Source organism: Ursus maritimus, unplaced genomic scaffold, assembly GCF_017311325.1.
Source record: "Ursus maritimus isolate PB19 unplaced genomic scaffold, ASM1731132v1 scaffold_24, whole genome shotgun sequence".
NCBI lineage: Eukaryota > Metazoa > Chordata > Mammalia > Carnivora > Ursidae > Ursus > Ursus maritimus.
This window is the reverse complement of record NW_024424897.1, coordinates 3,936,968-3,959,532: the sequence shown is the minus strand read 5'-3', so window position 1 is coordinate 3,959,532 and position 22,565 is coordinate 3,936,968. Positions and strand designations below refer to the sequence as shown.

The 22,565-nt window shown below is 49.9% G+C and overlaps 1 protein-coding gene across 3 annotated transcripts; it reads left to right on the top strand.

The window, feature by feature from the left end:
* Window positions 1-111: 111 nt before the first annotated feature.
* AFMID (arylformamidase) lies at window positions 112-17,694 on the top strand. 3 transcript variants are annotated; one of them, XM_040640120.1, is made up of 12 exons: window positions 121-245; window positions 852-984; window positions 2,089-2,179; window positions 11,904-12,008; window positions 12,096-12,144; window positions 13,202-13,287; window positions 13,365-13,455; window positions 13,636-13,733; window positions 13,997-14,075; window positions 14,184-14,325; window positions 14,521-14,625; window positions 16,904-17,694. In XM_040640120.1, the coding sequence occupies exons 2-12, from the start codon at window positions 982-984 to the stop codon at window positions 16,934-16,936; spliced, it is 882 nt and encodes a 293-aa protein (XP_040496054.1). In that variant the 5' UTR covers window positions 121-245; window positions 852-981; the 3' UTR covers window positions 16,937-17,694. The 3 variants fall into 3 exon arrangements, with proteins under 3 accessions (XP_040496052.1, XP_040496051.1, XP_040496054.1); XM_040640118.1 differs by lacking the exon at window positions 852-984 and having other exon boundaries at window positions 112-245; window positions 13,383-13,455; XM_040640117.1 differs by lacking the exon at window positions 852-984 and having other exon boundaries at window positions 112-245.
* Window positions 17,695-22,565: the final 4,871 nt, after the last annotated feature.

Below are 22,565 nucleotides of genomic sequence, written 5' to 3'. Positions count from 1 at the left end.
CCGGCGCCGGCCCGCCGGAGCCAATCAGCGTGCGGCCGCGGGCCGGCGGGAGATTTGGCCGCAGCCCGCCCCTCGTGGGCGGCCCCGGGGACACGGCGGGCTCGCGTCACCAGGACGGCTGGCCCCGCCCCGGCCGCGGCGTGTAAAAGGCCGGGGCGCGCCTTCTGGCCGTACGTGGAGGGACGATGGAGGTCCGTGGCCGAGGTCCCCGAGGCGAGGCTCCCTGGAAGAAGCTATCTAAAGAGGTAGGCGGGTCGCAGGGGGCGTCTGGGGCCGAGCCGTGCAGCGCGGAGGTTAGCGGCAGTTCCAGGAGGGGAGTCTAGGAGCCCGTAGACCGACCACTCTCGAGGGCGCAGGTGAGCACCTGTGTGCCGCCCCGAAAGCTTAGCGCCCTGATGTAGTTCGCTTTTGGTCACAGGCAGGCTTCGGTGAGCCTGGTTTTAAGGGTAGAGAAAAGTTCACAGTTCCCGACCTTGACCTGAGCTTCCGCAATACCCATGGAGGATGTGCCCGATGGTGAAGGTGCAGAAAGGCTGCTGTTTACTGGACCCAGATCGTGAGGGCTAGAAACCACACAAAGCCCTTAATATGACTGTCACTCAGCTATAATTTCCTAACTAGTTTCCCTGCATTTCAGGCAGTGTTCTGGGGTTTTTGGGGTTTTTTCCCCGAGATTCTCAGAGAATCATAAGTTACGCATACTGCCGCCAAGAAATCCCATTCTCTCTCTCTCTCTCTCTCTCTGTCACATTCACACAACGCACACACATGCGCACCCACACCCCGGCAACACCAGAGGACTCTCAGAACCCACTGCGTTATTGTTATCATACCTACCGGCCTACCAACAGGGAAGATGATGGTAGCACTCACAGCGCGTGTCAGGATGGCTGTAAATGGCCTGCAGACACAGACTGTACGGAGCTAAGGAACGCTGGCCAAGAATCTCGTTCACCGGGAGGAGGCAGTAACCCCACCTGAATGGTTAGTGTTACTTCATTTACATGCCTTATGTCCTTCAACCTCGGGAGGCTACTCTTAGGCTCGTTATAGAGATGTGGGCTGAGACCCAGAGACTGTAAGTGAGTTGCCCGAGTAAAAGAGCCTCGAAGTGTTGGAGCTTGGATGGCACTCAACCCATCAGACTCCAGAGCCCAAGACCTTTCCATGAAGCCACCCCGTCTTCAAATTTCCCATTTTAGGCTTCACTCCTTCTCCTTGCCTTTGAGCTCTTCCTCCAAAATCTGGTTCCTTGCTGCTCTCTACATTAAGCCTGTGCATCTTAGCCTGACATCTGAGACCCTCTCCCCCAGGCTCGGCCTTACCTCTGTGTCTCAGCAGTCTGGCCCATCGGCATTTCCAAACTGACCTTTGATTCCTCTCTCCTCACCTGTTTCTTTGCTGTGACTTTTGCAATCAGAATCCTGCCCCCTCAGCGGCGCCTGGGAGGCTCAGTCAGGTGAGCTTCCGACTCTTGGTTTTGGCTCAGGTCATGATCTCAAGGTTGTGGGTTCGAGCCGGGTGTCCAGCTCCACTCTGACTGCAGGGGATCCGCTCCGGATTCTCTCCCACTCCCTCTGCCCCTCCCCCTGCTTATGTACTCTCTTGCTCTTTCTCACTCTCTCTCTGTAAAAATCTTTAAAAAAAAAAAAAAGAATCATGCCTCTTCAGAGAAGATCAGCTCCACGTCACTTCCTCTGTAGTGACCCCCCCCCCCAGCTCCCTGGACTCCAGCAGTAGGAGTGGTGCCCACAGTGGCATTAAGCAGGACACATTTATGGGACCTCATCTCCCTTTTAAGGCTGGCCACTATTTAAAGCATGACTATCGCTCTAGACCAGGAGCCTGAGAGCACCTGCGATGTTCATTGTATCTGAAATACCTAATTAATTGGTGTGGGGGAAGAGTGGGGAGCGGGTTACCAGGCTGGAGACTGAAGGGGCTGAAGGAAGCTCAGGGCATCTGTAAAGCCTGAGATATTGGGGAGAGGGCTTCTCAAGGCAGAGAGGAGCATCCAGACATTCGGAGGGGTGGGGGCACAGTGTGGAAAACAAAGGTCTTACGCCGCCTTCTGTCTGTGTCCCGTAGGAGCTGGAGAATCAGTACAGCCCCAGCAGATGGGTCATCCGACGGGGAGCCGAGGAGACCCTGAGGACGTACTCACGCATAGGAGAGGAGGGTACTGGGGGCCCTCTCCATGGCTGCTGTGGGTGGTCTTTGGCAGGTGGCGGTGGCTCAGAATGCCGGGGACAGGAGGAGGCTCTGGGGGCAATTCCCAAAGTCCAGGCACTGGGCAAGCCTCGTTGGCTCGAGCCCAGGCACCCAGGAGCCCTCGCTGCAGGATAGCTGGAGGCAGGAAACGCCCCATGGACCATGATCCACCTGCTCTTCCACTTGGCCAGCAATGCCAGGGCGCTTTAGGCGATGTGCCACGGCGGCACAGGGAGGTGGACTGAGAAACAGAAAGGCCTCCCATTTGGCCACTGAACATGCGACGTTGATGCTATTCGTAAGAAGCAAAGAAGATATTTGTTTCTTTCAAGAAATCAGGGCCTGGGAACCTATAAGCTGATGAAGAGGTGTCAAGGTGAATTCCCATTTCTGTCTTGTGTCTCCAGAGTGTCGTAGCACGATTTTAACACTCAGTGAAGCACTTGTGCGGGGTTGGGGAAGTAGGCTCCTTGGAGGAAGTGTGAGAAAGCAGCCAGCCTCTCCCCTCAGTAGGGGAAATTGGATGTTGGTAAATCCTTGTTTCAGCAGACCGAACAGAGCTCTCAGAGTTGGTGGTTCTCTAAAGTGAGATAACCCAGCTAGAGGAACAGGCTAGTGGAGGTTCATTCCAGCACATACTTGTATCCTCCCTGCCCCGACAGAGAGTGGAGTGGAGTTGTGTCCTGGGCTTTTCAGAGTCATAGAAAAGCTATTTTTAAAAGATTTTATTCATTTATTTGAGAGAGAGAAGAGCACAAGAGAGAGCACGAGCAGGGGGCAGGGGCAGAAGGAGAGGGAGAAGCAGGCTGCCCACTGAGCAGGGAGCGCGACCTGGGGCTCCTCTCGTTCCCAGGACCCTGGGATCATGACCCAAGCCAAAGGCAGACACCCAACTGACTGAGCCACCCAGGCGCCCCAAAAACCTCTTTGTCTATCTTAATTGTCCTGAAGGAGAGAAGAGCTGTTCCCTTTGGGAAAGTGAGTCACTCATAAGGGGCAAGAGCTAAGAAGAGCGTGCTGCCTGTTGCCCTCCGAGACTCCCATCAGTGATGGCTGTCCATCCCGTGCCCAGCTTTAAGCTCACAGTCCCCTCACCTTCCTGCTGTCAGTGCTGTAGTTGGCCCAGAGGAGCCGCAGGGGCCCCTGACCCATTTCATGGATGCAGACCATGAGCCCAATAGCAGGGGGGCATTAGGGCCATGCCCATGCAGGGTTGGAGCCTGTTTCTATTTAAAATGTTGACATTCTGCTGGCCATGGACATTTAGCATTACTTTAGATTTAAAATATGTATGTATATGTAATGAATTTAAATATTATTTCTCTCTGGGGCGCCTGGGGGGCTCAATCAGTTGAGTTTCCAACTCTTGATTTCAGCTCAGGTCTTGATCTCAGGGTCCTGGGTTTGGGCCTGGCTTTGGGCTCCATGCTGGGCATAGAGCCTACTTTTAAAAAACTTTTTTTTAAATTAAATATTATTTATCTTTGTGTTGATCCGCTTGATCTGCCATAACAAAAGGCCCTAGAATGGGTGGCTTAAAAAACAGGAATCTATTTCTCACAGTTCTGGAGGCTGGGAAGTCCAAGACAAAGGTGCTGGCCGATTTGGTTCCCTGGTGAGAGTCCTCTTCCTGGCTTGCAGACAACTGCCTTGCCCATGTGTCCTCTTGTGGCAGAGAGAGGGAGAGAGTGAGCGAGCGAGAGCTCTGGTCTTTCTAATCCCACGACGGGGGCTCCACCCTCATGACCCCATCCAAACCTAATTATCTCCCAAAAGTGCCACCTCCAATACCATCTCATTAGGGGGCAGCACTTCAACATAGGAATGTTGGGGGACACAAACCTGCAGCCCCAAACAATCTTCAGTACTGAGTTTTTTTGTGCAGACGCCCCCCCCCCAATGTTGGGCCCAAAGCAAGGGGTTATTTAACCCCTGCCTGATGGGGTTAAATAACCTACCCAGGCTCATGCAGCTCATGATGGTGGCTCCCTCCCCAAGCTGAGCTTCCAGGTAAGGACGGAGCAGGCTGACAGGGTGAGGCCGGTCAGGCAGCGTCAGTGAGTGAGCACCGGCCCGGCCTTTCCTGGAGGAGCCCCCCAGACCTCATCAGTGCTGCCTGCGGACTCGAGGATTGCCCCAGAATCAAACTCACAGGGGGCGGCAAAGGGACACAAAGAGCAAATAATGAAAAATAATCTCCTGCCAAGCCAGAAAGCCTCTCCACAAAGGACAGAGAGAGAAAGAAAACATGTTATTATCGAGTAAGGATTAAGCCAAACTGCGATGTGCACCACAGGCAAGCTGCTAGGGACCCAAGAGAAACGTCACCCTTTTACACAGGCAGGCATACACCCCATCGCAGAACAGATACACCCGTTCTCAAGATAAATGATATCTGTGCTCAAACAAGAGAGCCCGACAGAGCCACACTCGTTCCTCCACACCTGGTAATTAGCGAGGCCACCTGTACTTGCTACTTGCCTTTCGCCAGAGGAAAAAGAAAACTTCCCATCTCTTCACGACAAGAGGTAGTTTTGTAATTTGGGAGCCAGACCCCTGAAGTTAGGCTCCTGCCCACCTATGGAATCTGGGGGGTAGGGGTGCTGGCTTCCTTGATGACTACATTTCAAAGAGATGGCTCCCCCAGTCCTGGAGGAAAACATTCCTAGTTTGTATAACTGGCAAGAGACTCCTTCAGCTTTTACAAATATTTACATACACCTCAAAGGGGTAGAGAAAGGATTCACAATGAGTTTCCCAAAATAAATGCTCTAAGAAAAGGGAAGGAGGAAGCTCACACAGGGACTGCTGAGTGAGCATGGGCAGAGAGCAGAGGGGGCTGGGAGGGGCAGGTTTTCAGAACTATTTCCTCTCTCAGTAGTTTTAAACTTGTTTTACCAACACTCTTAGGACCGATATGTTGTATACTAAATGGAGGATGGATGGATGCATGGATGGGTGGGTGCATGGATGGATGAATAGGTAGATAGGTAGGTAGAGAGAGAGATAGGTGGGTAGGTAGATACGTAGAAATATGTGCTCTGAACCTGGTTGGGCGCCCTGCCTCTGAGAGCTTCCTGCAGCATCCAGGCCCCCAAACCACGCCCCTTCTCCAGGAGGACCAATCACCAGTGAGGTGGGTGGAGCCTCGTGATTGACAGTAGGGACCAGGTCTCCCAGGCAGGCTCAGATCTTGGGCTTTTTCCTCTCTACCAGAAAAGTGAGGCACAAAAGATACAAGCCCCAATTTTGTTGACTGTGCTACAGTACACATAACAAAATGTACCACTTTAACCACTTTAAAGTGCACCATTCAGTCGTACTTAGAACGTTCACGTGTCGTGCAGCCACCGACCACGACCACCGCTACCTAGTTCCAGATCATTTTCCTCATCCCAGAAGGAGACCTCCTCCCGTTAAGCAGTCACCCAATTTCTCCCCTCCCGCTGCTTTCCGTCTCTACCCATTCTGGACATTTCGTATGAATGGAATCACGCACGTGTGGCCTTTAGCATCTGGCTCTCCTTGGCCTGCGGTTTTGGAGGTCGTCCCTGTTGTCTGACACCTGTCGCTACTTCATGCCTTCCTCGTGTGGACACACCGCATTTTGTTTGTCCGTTCCTCCACTGACAGACATTCGGACTGTCTCCACCTTTTGGCAATTGTGACGAGGGCTGCTCCTGTACAAGTTTTTGTTTGAAAGCCCCGATTTCTTATTATTTAGTCCAACAGACAGAGCCGTTCTATGAAACTGCATATAGTCTAAATGCTGACTTGGCTTTGCCTACTTAGCTCATCACAGACCAGTAGCAAACAGGGTGAGGCTCCCAGTACCCACGCACCACACTTAAGTAGCCCTGCTCTGCACCATCCTGGCTGCTTTTAGGTAACAATTGTTATTACAAAAGGAACATATGCCTACTAAAAGGGATTTTAAAAATAAAACCATCCATAATTCCACCACCTGTTGTTAACTAGAGGGTGGCTGATGGGACCCTGCCTTCTCTTAAACTCCTGCCAAGGCATGTAACAAACCCTCGGTCTTTAGCCTGCTGGGACTGTCTGGTCTCCCTGCCCCATGCTTGCATAAGTCTCTAGGGGCTCTGGCCACCACTTCCCCTACTTCCTGACACATGCTCGGGATGAGTCCATGGACTTGGTGTTTCTGTCTGTAACAGTTTGGACACTTTTGGTTGCAAATAATAGAAATTCAATTTTTGCATGATCAAAAAAGGATGTTTTAATATGGTTTATTCATTGAAGCCCTCCTGTGGTTCCTGCCCCGGGGTGCAGGGACTGGAGGGCGGGTGGTATTCACACTTGGGGGGAGGCTGCAGCCCCTGCATCCAGCTACCCCCACCAACCACTGAGCCGACTCCTGCAGAGAGGCAGTCCCTGTTTCTCAGGGTCACCTGAGTTTTTTAATGTCTGAGGGAGACGTGTGCATGATAGGGAATATCTCCAGCTGCTTGGTCTGAATTGCTCTTCAATTTAGAACATGAATTTCATGGTCTTTTTCTTAGTTCTGGCACAAAATGAGTCCCGTTGGTCCACGTATGCCTTTAAGAACTCTTGGGAAAAACAAATTGCTATCTTTTGATGAACCCACTCTGCCAATGCGTTTGTCAGGCACAACCCTCTTCACACTGTGCTGCTGGGAGGGTAGTTGGCGAGCCCCATGGAGGGCAGTAGGCAGCAGACTCCCAATGACCAAGCTCCCGATCCAGGAACCCCAATGCACTTCCTTCAGACCCCGGCACACAGTGGGACGTGTATACAGGGCTGGTCGAGGCAGGGTTGTTTGGGGTGCCTCTCAGCAGAAGAGTGCTTCATTGTGGGCTGATCCCTTTGGGGAATATTTACTGGGTGCCTGGCAAGTGCAGGTCACTCATTTTGTGCGTGGGATAGATCAGTGAGCAAAACAGAAAACCCCTGCCCGTGTGCCACTGTGAATCTTTTTCTTTTTTTCTCTCCTTATTTTATTATTGAAGGATAGTCAACATACAATGATATATTAGTTTCAGGTGTACAGCCTAGTGATTCCACAGCTCTATACATGACTCAGTGCTCATCATGAGAATAGTCACCATCTGTCACCATCCAACGTTATCACAATGCCATTGACTGTATGCTCTATGCTGTCCTTTGTTGTGCTTCTTAACGGGCCAAGGGGAAGATGATAGGCCATGAACTGGAGACAGAAGTAATCGTCATAGTCTGCTAGAAGGGGCAAGGGCTCTAGAAGATACGGAGCGGGTGAGGGGGATGATGGGTGGTGGGTGAGAGGGTGGTCAGGGTCAGCCCTTAGAGGAAGGGGAGCAGGGGGAGAGTCGATATTGTAGAGCCCCAGGACTTTGGGGTGGTGTGTGAGCTATTCTGGACTGAATCTTTGTGTCCTCCCCAAATTCCCATGTTGAAGCCTTTGCCCTCTGGTGTGGTTCTATTTGCAGACGGGGCTCTAAGGGGGTGAGTAAAGTTAAATGAGGTCAGAAGGGTGGGGTCTTGACCCGTCTGGATTCTTAGAAGAGACCCCTGAGAGCTTGCCTCCCCAGAGAGGGAGAGAGGGCCACAGGCTCACAAGGAAGAGGTGTGTATGTGTGCAGTGAGGCGGTGTGGGCCCGAGGGGAGGGCCCTCCGCGGACACCAGCCTGGCTGGCACCCTGATCGAGGCATCCTAGGCCCCAGAACTGTGAAAAGTCAAGGTCTACAGCTTAAACCCCACACTCTATAGTATTTTGGCACAGGAGCCAGAGCCAACTAAGACAGGAGCCCTGGATGGATTTGAGCCTTAGAGCGAAAGGGTGGGTGTGCCGGTCGTTGGCACTGACCAGTAACTGGGGGCATTTGGTGGAAGTGGGAGAATTTCCTGATGATAGGATGTGGTTTGTTTGGCCTAAGCAACTGGTGTAACTGGTTACGTGACTGGTCACATGGATTAACATGCAGCCATGGGATGGAATATTAAGAAGGGTCTTTAGGGTCGTCTGGATGGCTCAGGTATTTGGGTAGCTAAGGTCATGATCTCAGGGTGGTGGGATTGAGCCCCGTGTCAGGCTCCATGCTCAGTGGGAAGTCTGCTGGAGATTCTTTCTCTCCCTCTCTCCATCTGCCTCTCTCCCACCACTCATGTGCTGTCTCTCTTTCTCTAAAATAAATAAGTAAATCTTAAAAAAAGGGGTCTTTAAAAAAAGAAAGAGCAAGGAAGCTATGTGCTAATTGGGAAAACTCTCTAGGAAGTATTAAGTGAAATAGGCAGGCCAGAAATGTATTTAATATGCTCCCATTCGGATGAAGATTGGGAGGGTCTACCTCCATATTAATAGTGAAAGTCACCATGGCTGGGGGTAGGGGAAGCGGGTGGTGAGAGACGGCAGAGGCAACATTTCACTGAAAAGCCTTTTGTGTGTTGTTTAACCACACACACATATTGTTTCTCTGTAAGAAAAATGAATGGCATTCATGTATTTCTTAAATTAATGTTCATAACCGAGTTAGCTCATAATTGTCACAGATTAATTCACCTCTAAACATTTAAACACAATTTATACAATGCGATTGCATTCTTTTTTTTTAAGATTTGTTTATTTACTTATTTAGAGAGTGAGTGTGCGCACAAGTTGGTGGGGGGGGTGGAGGGGGAGGGAGAGAAAATCCTCAAGCAGACCCCCTGCTGAGTGGAGAACCCCATGCGGAGCTCCATCCCATGACCTCAGCCAAAATCAAGAGTCGGCCGATCAACCGACTGAGCCACCCAGGCGCCCCTCCTGGTTACATTCTTAATAAACACTTCAAAAATTTTTTAAGATTTATTTATTTATTTGGGGAGGGGGGCAGAGGGAGAGGAGGAGTGAGAATCTCAAGCAGACTCCCTACGGAGTGGGGTGCTCAGCACGGGGCTCAATCCCATGACCCTGAGATCATGACCTGAGCTGAAATCAAGAGTCGGATGCTTAACCAACTGAGCCACCCAGGCGCCCCTAAACACTTCAGATTATAATCGCAAATGCCGTATGTTTGATTCACTGAATGTCTCTAGTAGATGCATCTTGAGCATGTCCTGCAGAGTGGTCTGTGCCCAGTGCAGCTCATGCACACATGGGGAGCCTGTTTCGTTCTGGTCATTAGACCTTTGCAGGAGTCCCACATCAGGCCCTCTGGGCAGTTGGTCGCTTGAAGCATTAGGAGATGGGAAGTCTCCCCCCACCCCTCCACAGGAGAGGGAGTGGGGACCCACAGCACACAGCATGGCACATCTCTCTCCCATGAAAACTTTCCTTCTCCTGTCCCCTCACTCCAAGATGGGGGGGCGGGGGGCAGTCAGTAGACATGGTCAGTGATGGCAAAACTGGTTTTGCAACCACGTTGCCTGTCCTGCAAAGGCAGCCTGGTCCCTGGTTTTGGCATGGGGAAACTGGGCGTCTACCATCATTTTTGTTGCTCTTGGCCTTGAGCAGTCCAGCTGAAATGCAGACAGCCTGTTTTAACCGTTTGCGCACACTTGCCTAACACACTTTCTACAACCTGTCTGCACGTACTGAGTTTGCCCCCTTCTGGAGTTGCAGGATCACCCCGCCCAGAGGAGCAGTTTTCCTTTTGGGCCCACTGCCGTGGCCACCAAGGTTGGGGACCTGCGCACTGCTGGGGACGTGGATCCCAAGTTCATGTCTCTTCCCACCAGTTTCAGTATCAGAAGGACCACACTGATCATGCCAAGTGCTGTTTAGGCCACCTGTTTTGCTCTTTACATCATGAAATACTCATCCATTTCCTTTTTGATTAATGTGTTTGGGGTCCTATTCGTGCAATCTTTGTCTATCCCAAGATCATGAAGATCTCTTCTCTTTTCCAAGAGCTCTGTTGTCCTCTCTTTCATGTTTAGATAGTCTGTCGGGAACTGATCTGGTGTGGTGTGAAGTAGGGATCAAGAAACTTTTTTTCTTTTTCATTTGGATATTCAGTGGACCCAGCACTGCTTGTTGAAATAGTTATTTATCACACAATCTTCTTTTTTTTTAAGATTTTTTTTTCAATTTATTCATTTGAGACAGAGAGAGACAGAGAGAGCATGAGCAGGGGAGAGGGAGAAGCAGACTCCCCACTGAGCCAGGAGTCTGACTCAGGGCTCAATCCGAGGACCTGGAGACCATGACCTGAGCAGAAGGCAGATGCTTAACCAACTGAGACACCCAGGGGCCCCTATCACACACTTTTCTTTAAATTGTTTACTACCTACCAGGCCCTGGGTGTACAGAGGCGAGCAGAGCAAAGCCCTTGTCTTCACGGTGAAGGCAACAGACAGATAGGATACATACATTCATCAAGGATGGTGAATGCCAGGCTACATGATAAAGCCGAGCAGAGGGATAAGCCATAATGTATTTGAGCAGCCTTCTATTATTACGGGTCACCCAGGCTGTGTCTGGAGTTTTGCTATTATAAATAGCATTACTGTGGGCATCTTTAAAACAAGTCTTTGGAGGGCGCCTAGGTGGCTCCGTCAGTGAAGTGTCTGCCTTCGGCTCAGGTCATGATCTCCGGGTCCTGGGATCGAGCCCCGTGTCATCGGGCTCGCTGCTCAGCGGGGAGTCTGCTTCTCCCTCTGCCTCTGCCCACTGCTCCCTGACCCCACTCGTGCTTCTTCTCTATCTCAAATAAATAAATAAAATCTTTAAAACAAACAAACAAACAAACACAAGTCTTTGGGACTATTTCTGATTATTTCCTTATAAAAACTATGTGGACAAGGACTTAGGCATCAAGGAGTATGATCTTCTTGGGCTTTGATATGTATTTCCAGCCTGTCCTTCAGAAGAGCCTGCCAATTTATACTCTTCAGCGCCCAGTGTTGGAGGGAGCTAAGCTGCCTGCATTTCACTGATTTGGGGGGGAGCACTTGGGGGACAGCGTGAACATACAGACTCCCCTCTCACCCCACCCTATTTCCCTAACAGTGCCCTTGCTCCTTTCTTCCCACCCAGGTCTTAGCCAATTTTCACATCATTCTGATCTCTCCCCATCCGGCACTCAATTATATATTCATATTGTTTTGTTATCTATTTATTTGACGTGAGTTTAAATATTTTATTTATTTTAGAGAGAGTGAGGGAGTGAGCACACTTGAGCGGGGAGGGGCAGAGGGAGAGGGAGAAAGAATCTGAACCAGACTCCACACTGAGCACAGAGCCCAACTCGGGGCTCAATCCCGCCACCGTGAGATCATGACCTGAGCCGAAACCAAGAGTCAGACGCTGAACCGACTGAGCCACCCAGGCGCCCCTATTTGAAATGAGTTTATATCTGGCTGCCCTCGAAGGTGGTTTTTCCTTAGACTTGGACAAGTTTACACTTCCTGGAGCAGAAGCTCCAGGTGTAACACACACAAGATGTAATGAAGTAGTGGACAGAGTGGGGCCCTTCAGAGCCACAGCGCACTTCCGGACAGACTCCGCAGGTAGTATTGGTCCCGCTTGGATGGGCCAGTCTGGTGTCGTTGTAACTGCACACCCGTGCGATGCTTCAGACCCCAGCACAGGTGACCATGAGGACTTGGGGAGGCATCGTTCATGCAAACACTGACGGCTGGAGCTGACCGGTCCTCCCAAAGGGGCTTTCAGCAGAAGGGTTTCTGCCTTAAACGAGATAGAAATTACTGCAGGTGGTGGTGATGTTGACTTGTCCGTCTCTTGAGACAGCCACCAAGAATGCCCGGGCCACCAGGAGGAGCCTGCTGCACGTCCCCTATGGGGACGGAGAAGGGGAGAAACTGGACATCTACTTTCCCGAGGAAGTGTCTGAAGGTAGGTGGCCGGCCGGGTGGTCCTGAGACAGAGCTCAGCTGGCCTGGTCGCCCGGGCTCAGCCCCCCCGCCTTTGTCTGTCTTACAGCCTCGCCTTTCTGTCTGTTCTTTCATGGAGGGTATTGGCAGAGTGGAAGGTGAGTCGGGAGTCTGGATGAGCAGGGAGAAAGGGAGATTCGTCTTGCCCTGGGGTATGAGTTTCCTGGCGCTGCTGCGACAGATGACTGCAAACTTGGTGGCTTATGACGGAAGCACGTTCTCTCCTGGTTCTGGAGGCCAGGAGGCTGAGATCGGGGTGTGGGCAGGGCCTTGCTCCGTCCAGAGGCTCCAGGGGAGAATCTGCTCCCACCTCTTCTGGCGTCTGGGGGCTCTAGGTTTTCGTTGGCTGTGGTCGCATCATTTCCGTCTCTGCCTCCATTCTCTCGGGGCTTCCTCGGTGTCTGTGTGTCTGTGTCTCAGATCTTCCCCCACCTTTCTCTCTTATAACGTCACCAGTTGTGGGATTGAGGTCCATCCTAAATCATGGATGACCTCACCTCGGGATCCCTAATGACAGCTGCATGGACTTGATGGGCACATTCCCAGGTACTGAGGTTAGGATTTGGACCTATCCTTTGGGGGACACTGTTCGACCCACTATACCCGGTGAGAAGCATGTTCAAGCTACTCTCAGTCAGAGGGAAACCACAGTGACTAACCTTCCTGGCCTGCTCGAGACTGAGGGGTTTCCCAGGACATGAGGCTTTCAGTGGGAGAGTCCCTGGGCAAACCAGGTCAGCTCGTTACCTGAAGAGGAGCAGTGGAGTATCTGAGATCTTCAAGGATGCTGTTGTTCCCAGGATCTCACTGAGGAGTTGACTGCTCTGGGGTCTACCAGCCTTCAAGCACAGTCATCTTCATAGCTAGATTTATGGCACCTTTACGCTCTGTCATGCAAAGCTCTCTACCCGTCTGCTCTTCACTTCCCCAAGAGAAAGTAGATGTCCCCATTTTACAGATGAGGAAAGCAGACTTAGAGGTTAAATAAAGCCCCCAGGGTTTCATAGCTAGCATGTGATAGAGTAAGGACAGTGCCTACCTTCTTCCTTATACTACACAGAACCAGAGAGAGCTGGAGCCCTGGGTGGACAGGACGTGGAAGCAGCTTGGTGGCCGAGGTGCCTCCAGTTGTCACATCTTTGTCTCTTTCTTCAGTAAAGACACATCGGCCTTCATGGTCAACCCACTGACGACACGGGGAGTGGCCGTGGTGATCGTGGCTTATGACCTTGCCCCCAAAGGTAATGAGGGTGGTCCTGCAGGTTTGAAGGCTGCTGGGCTTTGGAGGGGAGAGAGTCCCCCACGGATCCTGGCCCAGCTCCTGCTCTCCGTGCAGGTACTCTGGACCAGATGGTAGACCAAGTGACTCGGAGCATCGCGTTTGTCCAGAAGCAGTATCCGTGCAATGAGTGGGTATCGCTGCAGACTTTCCTTTTGTCAGACAATGTGGGAGGACGGTGGAGTCAGCCCCTTGGACACTGCCCAGCTGCCCCCTCTGGCCTGTGGAACAGAAGGCAAATTGGGAGTCTTTGGTTGATGCATTTGGGAAACTGAAGGTGAATTTGGCTTTCTGCTCTGGCCCAACCCAGGGGAATTTACCTGTGTGGACACTCAGCAGGGGCCCACCTGGCTGCCATGATGCTCCTGGCCAACTGGACCACGCATGGAGTCACACCGAACCTCAAAGGTTTTCATGGGACTGTAGGTCTGGCTGGGCAGCTTCCCCTCCCCAGCTGGGCCTGAGGGTCTGCACCAGCTGCACAAAATCCCAACAGCCACGAGGGCTTGACCTGGGGGCTTTGCTTCCCCACCCCTACCCTGGTCTTGCCCCTTTGGCCCTGGCGGCTGGGCTGGCCCCATATTGTTCCCGTTCCTGCATGAGGTCTGCTCTGGGGCGAGGCTTGGCCCCACCTGCCGGCCTGGCCCTCTGACTCTTCTTCACCTGCACAGGCTTTTTCCTGGTCAGTGGGATCTATGACCTGGAGCCCATCGTGTACACCACTCAGAACGCCCCTCTCCTCATGACCCTGTGAGTCATTTGTCCCCTCCTCCCGGAGCTGAGCGTGAGCCTACCAGGAGGGCCGGGGGTGAAGCTCAGGCTTTTCTCTGTCCTCACCCACACCTACCCCTGCATCAGGGAGGGTGCTCAGCAGAACAGCCCCCAGCTGCTCCTGGAGGCGGCCCTGACGCGGCCCTCGGATCCAGCCTGCCACGTGCTGGTGACGGTGGGCCAACACGACTCCCCTGAATTCCAGCGACAGTCCAGGGAATTTTATCAGGTACCCTCAGCACCCCGCCTCCGGCCAGAGGTTGAGGGTCCTGTGCTCTCATTATCTTCCTCTTTATTTCAACCAAAGGGCCCCCAAGACCATGAGCCACTTATTCAACAAATCCTCAGCGAGCGCCTGGTGTGGGGTGGCTCTCCCCCACCCTCCCCACCCGCTGCCTCATGCTCTGCTCCTTCCTCCACCCAGACACTGTGCCGAGGAGGGTGGAATGCCTCGTTTGAAGAAATCCGTGATGCGGATCACTTTGAAATCATTTGGAACCTAACCCAGCAGGACTCCGTGCTCACCCAGGTGGGGCACCTCCTTTCACTGTGGAGAACGTGGGTCTCCCCTCAGCCCCCGCACTGGAGAGGTGGGGAGGTAGGGAGCACAGAGGAGCCACTTTACTGGATCTCTGGCCTCCGGGAGGCTGGGGTCCTGATGGTAGGAATTGAGTACCCCACTGACTTCCTCTACTTCACCTCCTTCTGAAAGAGCCCCAGGTGATCGGCAGAGTCTGTCCCTGTGCACACAGGTGGTAGCTGCGTGGGGCTTGGCATGGGTGGGGAGAGGCACGGATTTGGCACAAGCAAAGTATTAGCCTGTGTGTGCGCACAAAGCCAAGCCCACACCCTATAGGAGGGGATGGATGGATTTGGTTCATCAATGTTCATTACAATTTTAACATAGAGAATCCTTTAAAAATCAAATATGATGGGGGCGCCTGGCTGGCTCAGTTGGTGAAGTGCATGACTCTTGATCTCAGGGTCGTTGGGTTGGAGCCCCACACTGGGTGTAGAGATGACTTAAAAATAAAATCTTTTTTAAAAAAATCAAATATTACCATTTTAATGTGGAGAATTATTTTAAAAGGCCAAGAATAGACCGGGGAAAATATCTGCCACAGATCTGGCAGATAAAGAATTACCACTTCCGGTTTTTGGTTTTTGTTTTTATTTTTTTTCTGGGAAAGTAGGCACGTCATTAGCTTCACTTTTTAATCAGCTCCCACCTCAGTGAGGTTTTTAGAGCATTCAGTTTTAACTCACATAGTTACTATTCTTACTATATAAAGAGCACTTTCAAGTCAATAAGAACGGTTTTTATTTCTATTCCTAAATAGAAAAAATACACATGGCCAGTAAACGAGGGGAAGGTTAAACTGTACTCGTGGTCATAGAACTGTCACTTAAAAGGCCAGTCTTTCCCACCTGTCTTGGAGAATGTTCCAATAATAATTATGCCCAGCCCTGCTGGAGAGGTTGGGAAGGGCTCCTGCCCGGTTCTGCCACTGGGGCCACAGTCTGGTGACAGGGATCCAAACCCACGGGCCCAGTAATTCTGCAGCTTGGAATTTCTCTTCGGGATAATCAAGAAATACACAAGGGTAGTCTTCCCAGCTTTATTAATATTCAAAACTTAGAAACAGCCTACATGTCCCAGTAGGTTAAATTATGACATAATCGGTAACAATGAAGTTTGTGAAAATTAGTTAGGATACATCAATTGTTTCAGATGTGAGCACAAAAGCACAAGAAAGAAGTGATCCAGCATATTCCCAGTTTAATAATACCTAGACAGCTAGACCCTTGGAGACATAGGCATGCATGTGAAAAAAACAATTACCAGTGGTGTGACAGATGCATTTTAAAAATTTATTTCTGCATTTGCTAGCACGAACATGTAATACTTTTTTTTTTAAATGGGGGATAAACAAACACCCATAAGTGGCATCTCTTGAAAAACCTAAGAAATACATATTTTAGGTTTTGGGGGCCATACAGTCACAACTACCCAACGCTGCCATCGTACTACATACAGAAGCTGCCACGAGGATTCATGAATGCTGAACGTGGCTGTGTGCCAATGAAACTTTATTTGTGCTGACATTTGAATCTTACATAATATTTACATGTCAGGAAATAATATTCTGTTTCGATCTTTTTTCAACCATTGAAAAACGTAAAGCCAGGGGTGCCCGGCTGGCTCAGTCCATAAAGCGGGTGACTCTTTTTTTTTTTTTTTTTTAAGATTTTACTTATTTATTTGACAGAGAGAGGGACAGCCAGCGAGAGAGGGAACCCAGCAGGGGGAGTGGGAGAGGAAGAAGCAGGCTCCCAGCAGAGGAGCCTGATGCGGTACTCGATTCCAGGGCTCCGGGATCATGCCCTGAGCCGAAGGCAGACGCTTAACGACTGAGCCACTCAGGTGTAAAGCAGGCAACTCTTGATCTCGGGATCATGAGTTCAAGACCCACGTTGGGTGTAGCGATTACTGAGAATTTGGCCCTGGAGGCTTTTCATTGATCAATTTTAATTAATTAAAACCCCAATTAATTAATTACATAAAAACGTAAAGCCGTTCTTATCTCGTGGGTCAACAAAAGCGCATGTCGAGCCGGGGCTAAGTCTAGTATGGCTGAGGTCTTTATTTAAGATGCTTCAAAGGACAGATGGGACTGGGCTGTCATTTTAAGTGACTGTTCTATGCTCAGGAACGCAGCCTGTTTCTTTCATCAGATTCCTCTCGAGACAGTCGCGCAAGAGCCTGTCCAAATCTGGGCCTCCTGTGTCTTTTGTTCCTGCCGCAGATGATTTTGCGAACGATCCTCCGGGAGCACTGACAGCGCTGGAGTGTGCCCCCCCCCATGGCGAAGTTCTCCACAGATCCCACACGCTTCCCCTTCCTGCCAGCCTCTGCTCTCCCCGTGCCCAGGAGCGCCTCCGTTTGCTCGGAACACCACTAAAAATCTCTCTTTCTCTGGCCTGGATGGAGGGGTTCCAGGGAAGGTCCAGCCCAGTCAACGCTGTGTGATGTCCAAGCCGCCCGGCCCCCTGCCTGCCAAGAAGGCACGACAAAAGTGACAGCCCCTGGCAATGCGGGGCCTTAGCTCCAGCTGAAAGGGTGCTGACCTGTCCGTAAGAGCTTCTCAAACCTGTCTGTTCTCTTTTATGGCATTCTTTGGACCACTCTGTCCTGTCCTGAGGCCGCCCCTGAGAGTCCTGGGACATAACCTCGGGGCTGGCCCCTTCTAGGACAGGACAATGACACCCACAGCCAGGACGAGATTCCTCTGCCCCCCACCCAGGGGTGTGTGCAATTCCCAAGCAGCCAGCTGTGTGCATCCCCCACCCTCCCCACCCCACCACCCCTCCCCCACTCCGAACAGCTAGCACTCCGAGTGTGCTGGAGCATAGCAAAAATGAAGAATACTTAGACAGTCATCAGCCGGGGATGCGTACCTCCAAGCAGCCAGTAGCCTAAGAAAGAGACCTGTTGACCGGGTGGGAAATCCCCCGAACATATTGTTAGAGGACAAAAGCAAGATGCTCAGCGATACAACTTAGTACCATCTCAATGACTTTCAACAATATACACCCACAAAAAGACGTTTTTCTCTGTGTGCCCACGTGTGTGCATGCGGGGGAAAGGCCCTGCAGGTTCCACACCTAACACTTCTGCTCCTCTCTGGAGTGGGAGGTGCGGGCTTTATCTGTGTTCTCCGACTCTCAGGCTAGGAAGGTAATGAACACTTGAGTGTAGTAGGAATCTGAAGTGCTAAAATATTCAAAAAGCTTTCAGGATGCGGGCAAATCAGAATGACATTATAGACATAACTTGAATTTATTCCAAATCTTCAAAGGAAAGGACTCACAAAGGGTAGGACCTCATCTAACATTTGTAACAAATTCCGAGTGAGACACCTCCCAGCTGCTGGTGGGGAAACCCAAGGCTTCATCACACCTAGGTCGAGAATTGCCCCTGTTAAGGCGAAATGCCTTCAAGTAAGCAAAAACGCATTCTCCCCCTTGTGATCCTTTTTCATTAAAAAAAAAAAAAAAAAAAGGATACATAAACGGGGCACTTGGGTGGCTCAGTTGGTTAAGCATCTCTGACTCTAGGTTTTGGCTCAGGTCACGCATGATCTCAGGGTCGTGAAATCCAGCCCTGAGTAGGGCTCCTCACTCAGCCCTCTCTCACTCCCTCCGCCTCTGTCACCCTCGGTCCCTCCCCATACTCTTGCACTCTGTCTCTCTCTCTCAAATACATCTTAAAAAAAAAAAAAAAGAAAAAGGATACAGGGGCGCCTGGGTGGCTCAGTGAGTTAAGTATTTGCCTTCAGCCCAGGTCATGATCTCAGGGTCCTGGGATCAAGCCCCACGTTGGGTTCCCTGCTCCTCGGGGGTCTGCATCTCCCTCTGCCTGCCACTCCCCTTGCTTGTGGGCTCTCTCTCTCTGTCAAATAAATAAATATCATCTTTAAAAATAAATAAATATTGTAATTTAATATACAACTTATATTAAATACACTGTGGACTGGGTAACTATTTTTATGGCTTTTTAAAAATGGCTCACGACTTCTCTTTTATTCAGGTATAATTAACATACAGCGTTCTGTTTCAGGTGTACAATGTAATGGCCCAGCAACTGTGCACACTGCTCAGTGTTCCTCTCGATAAGTGTGCCCTTAATCCCCTCTATCTCTTTCGCCCATCCCCCACCCACTTGCCCCCTAGCAACCACCAGTTTGTGCTCTGTATTAAAGAGACTGGCTTTTCCGTTTGTCTCTTTTTTCCCTCATTCGTTTTGTTTCTTAAACTCCACATACGAGTGAAATTATATGGTATTTTTCGTTCTCTGTCTCACTTATTTCACTTAGCATAATACCTTCTCGGTACATCCATGTTGTCACAAATGGCAAGATCTTGTCCTTTCTGTGGCTGAGTAGTATTTCATTGCATACGTACACCCCACCTCTTCATCCGTTCATCGGTCAGTGGGCACTTGGGCTGCTTCTGTACCTTCGCTGTTGTAAATCACGCTGCAGTAAACATCAGGGGGCGTGTATCTTTTCGAATGAGTGTTTTCATTTTCTTTGAGTAAATACCCAGTAGTGGAATTACTGGATCATACCTATTTCTGCTTTAATTTTCTGAGGACCCTCCAAACTGTTTTCTTTTTCTTTTCTTTTTTTTTTTTAAGATTTTATTTATTTGAGAGAGCGAGCCAGCGAGAGAGGGAACACAAGCAGAGGGAGTAGGAGAGGAAGAAGCAGGCTCCTAGCAGAGCGGGGAGCCCGATGCGGGACTCGATCCCAGGACCCTGCGATCACCCCCTGAGCCGAAGGCAGACGCTTAACGACTGAGCCACCCAGGTGCCCCTCCAAACTGTTTTCTACAGAGGCATGCATTCCCAGCCACAGTGCACGAGGGCTCCTGTTCCTCCACATCCTCTCTAACACGGGTTATATTCTGTGTTTTTTTTATTCTAGCCATTCTGACAGGTGTGAGGTGATCTCTCCTTGTGGCTTGAATTTGTATTTCCCTGATGATGAGCGATGTTGAGCATCATTTCATGTGTCTGTTGGCCATCTTTAAAAACTATTGGCCCAGTTTTTAATTGAACCAATGTGTGTTTTTGGTGTTGAGTTGTATAGCTCATTATATAGATAACTATTTATGTTAAATTTCCTGATTTTGACGATTGTGCTGTGGTTATATGAAAGATGAAGTATTTAGGGGTAAAGAGGCATAATGCCTTCCCCTTACTCTTAAATTGCTCCGGTAAAAAATATACATATATACACATACTATATATATATTCTCCCTATTTTCTCTATGTATATACACATACATGTGTGTATGGGCATCATGTAAACAGAAAATCTGGATAGAGTATACATGAGTAGTCCTTGTATTATTCTTGCAAACTTTTTATAATCTAAAATGCTACAATAAAGGGGCTCCTGGCTGGCTTAGGCAGTAGAGCATGCAACTCTTGATCTCAGGGTTGTTAAGTTCACGCCCCTCGTTGGGTGTAGAGATTACTTAGAAATAAAACCTTTAAAATAATAATAATAATAATAATAATAATAATAAAATGACACAATAAAAAGTTCCGGGGGCGCATGGCTGGCTCAGTCGGGAAAGCGTGGTAGAGCACGGGATTCTTCATCTCAAGGTCGTGAGTTCCAGCTCCATGTTGGGCATGGAGCCTACTTAATTAAAAAAGAAGTTGTTTCCAAAACGTGGTGACATTAAAAGAATAGAAGCCGGCAGCCCACGTGGGGCTGGAGCCCTGAGAAGTCCTCTTATTTCTGGCCTGCGGATGTGAGAGGCGCCACTCAGCCACCCCTGCAGCTCGGGAAGTGACCTCGGAACACCCTGTCCCTGACGCGGAGGGAGGACACACAGATTGCCCCGTAGGCTGCAGGATTTGCTGTTGCTGGGACACCACTTTGAGGAGGGAAGGGGGGCGTTTGTCCCGGGGTCAGCCCCACCCATCCTCCCTGCCCTTCCCTGTTCTCTCCTATGTTTGTCATTGCCCCCACCCTCTGCCCTCCCGGACACGCAGGTCTGGGCGGTCAGTGATGCCCTCAGGCACTTAGAGTTACGTCTTTCTCTGTCCCTTAATCCTTCAGCTAGCTTTTGCGTGGCATCGAAGCCCTCTAGAATTCTCCTTTCTGACTTTGTGGAGCAGGTGGAGGCCTGTCTCAGCCCTCTTTTGTTGCCTAGCACCTGGGAGCTGCTCGGGGCTCTGTTCCTGGAGATGGTTTCGTTCCCTGTCCTTTCGGGACTTCTACTAGTGACTCCGTGTCTCCATTTATTCACCTGTAAAAGAATCCAGCTGGAGGGGCGCCTGGGTGGTGCAGTCGTTAAGCATCTGCCTTCGGCTCAGGGGGTGATCGCAGGGTCCTGGGATCAAGCCCCACATCAGGCTCCTCTGCTGGGAGCCCGTTTCTTCCTCTCCCACTCCCCGTGCTTCTGTTCCCTCTCACACTGGCTGTCTCTCTCTGTCCAATAAATAAATAAAATTAAAAAAAAAAAAAGAATCCAGCTGGAGCAGGAACAGACAGACCCACAGGCAGAACTGAGACTGAGTTGGATCCCAGAGATGGGTCCCGGCACTTAGGGGAGTTTACTAAGTGATAAAGGTGGTATTTCAAACCTGCCTGTTTTCAAAGCTGCTTACTGAACAGCGTGGGGTGAAGATCTTGGTCAGATCTTGGCAAACAAACCTGAACCCTTTCCACACACACCTTCCATCGATATTCTTCTGAAAGGATTAAGACTTCAACAATGAACACCAAAACCAAAAGGAATCTTCAGTGAATAACTCTTATAAGTCATCTCAGAGTGGAACAAAACAAAAGAAGCCAATCAGAAATAGAAAACAAAAGTCAGGGGCGCCTGGCTGGCTTAGTCCAAAGAGCATGGGGTTCTTGATACGGGAGTATTGAGTTCGAGCCCCATGTTGGGTGTAGCGATTACTAAGAAAAACAGCAATAACAACAACAAAAAGACACGCTCAAAACACCAAAAGTCGGGGGGGGGGGATGGAAAGACGGATAAGTATAACTGCATAAAAATTAAAAACTTCTGCAAGAAATAATATGCCACAAAGTGAAAAGACAACAAACTGGGGTCAAGGGTGGGGAGGACATGACAAAGGAGGTTAAGTGCCTTCTGTATAAAAACTCACCAGGCAATAGGAAAAATGTCAGTAACCTAACAGCAAAGTGGGTAAACACATGAATGGGCAATTGACAAGCAAGATAAAAGCGACAGACTTGAGATGATCAGTCTTTTAATCTGAGAGATACAACTTAAAACAAGCATGTGCTGTTCTGCATTCTCACAAGGGCAAAGATCAAAAAGTTTGCTGTTGCTCAGTGTTGTGAGAAGACAAGAACTCTCAGGGCAGTCACCTTTGCAGGTTAACCAGGGAGATCTTTGACCCAGAGAATTTAGCAACCCATAGACCCAACACAGCCTGCCTCCCTCCCAACCCTCCGTGCGTCTTTCTTTGTCGATGTGTTTTTCTCTCTCTCATTTTCCCTCCCCATTGCTTAACAAAATTGCTTACAGTTTTCTTGTCTATTAAGCTGGGAAATAATTGCAAGCTAACAGCTTATCCAATTCATAAAGACTGTAACTGGTAGAAATGAACAAAATTAATTTGACAACAGCCGACACTGATACAAGCCTCAGTGGTTTTTTTAAGCTACTATATTTAGATGTTAAAAATTTGACCCTAGACAGTAGGAACTTGGTACAAATAATGCAGAAGAATCCAAATGGCAGAAGCTGTTATTGGTAAAATTTGATATAGCCAAAAGCTTATCTATGAATTAAATATCTCTTACAAATTCTTATGGAAAACGGGGAGTGTTTAATGAGCACAGGCTTAATATATCTGCGTTCCACAGCGGCCCCTCCTTGAACCATCACGGGGACGTCAGCGCATTCAGC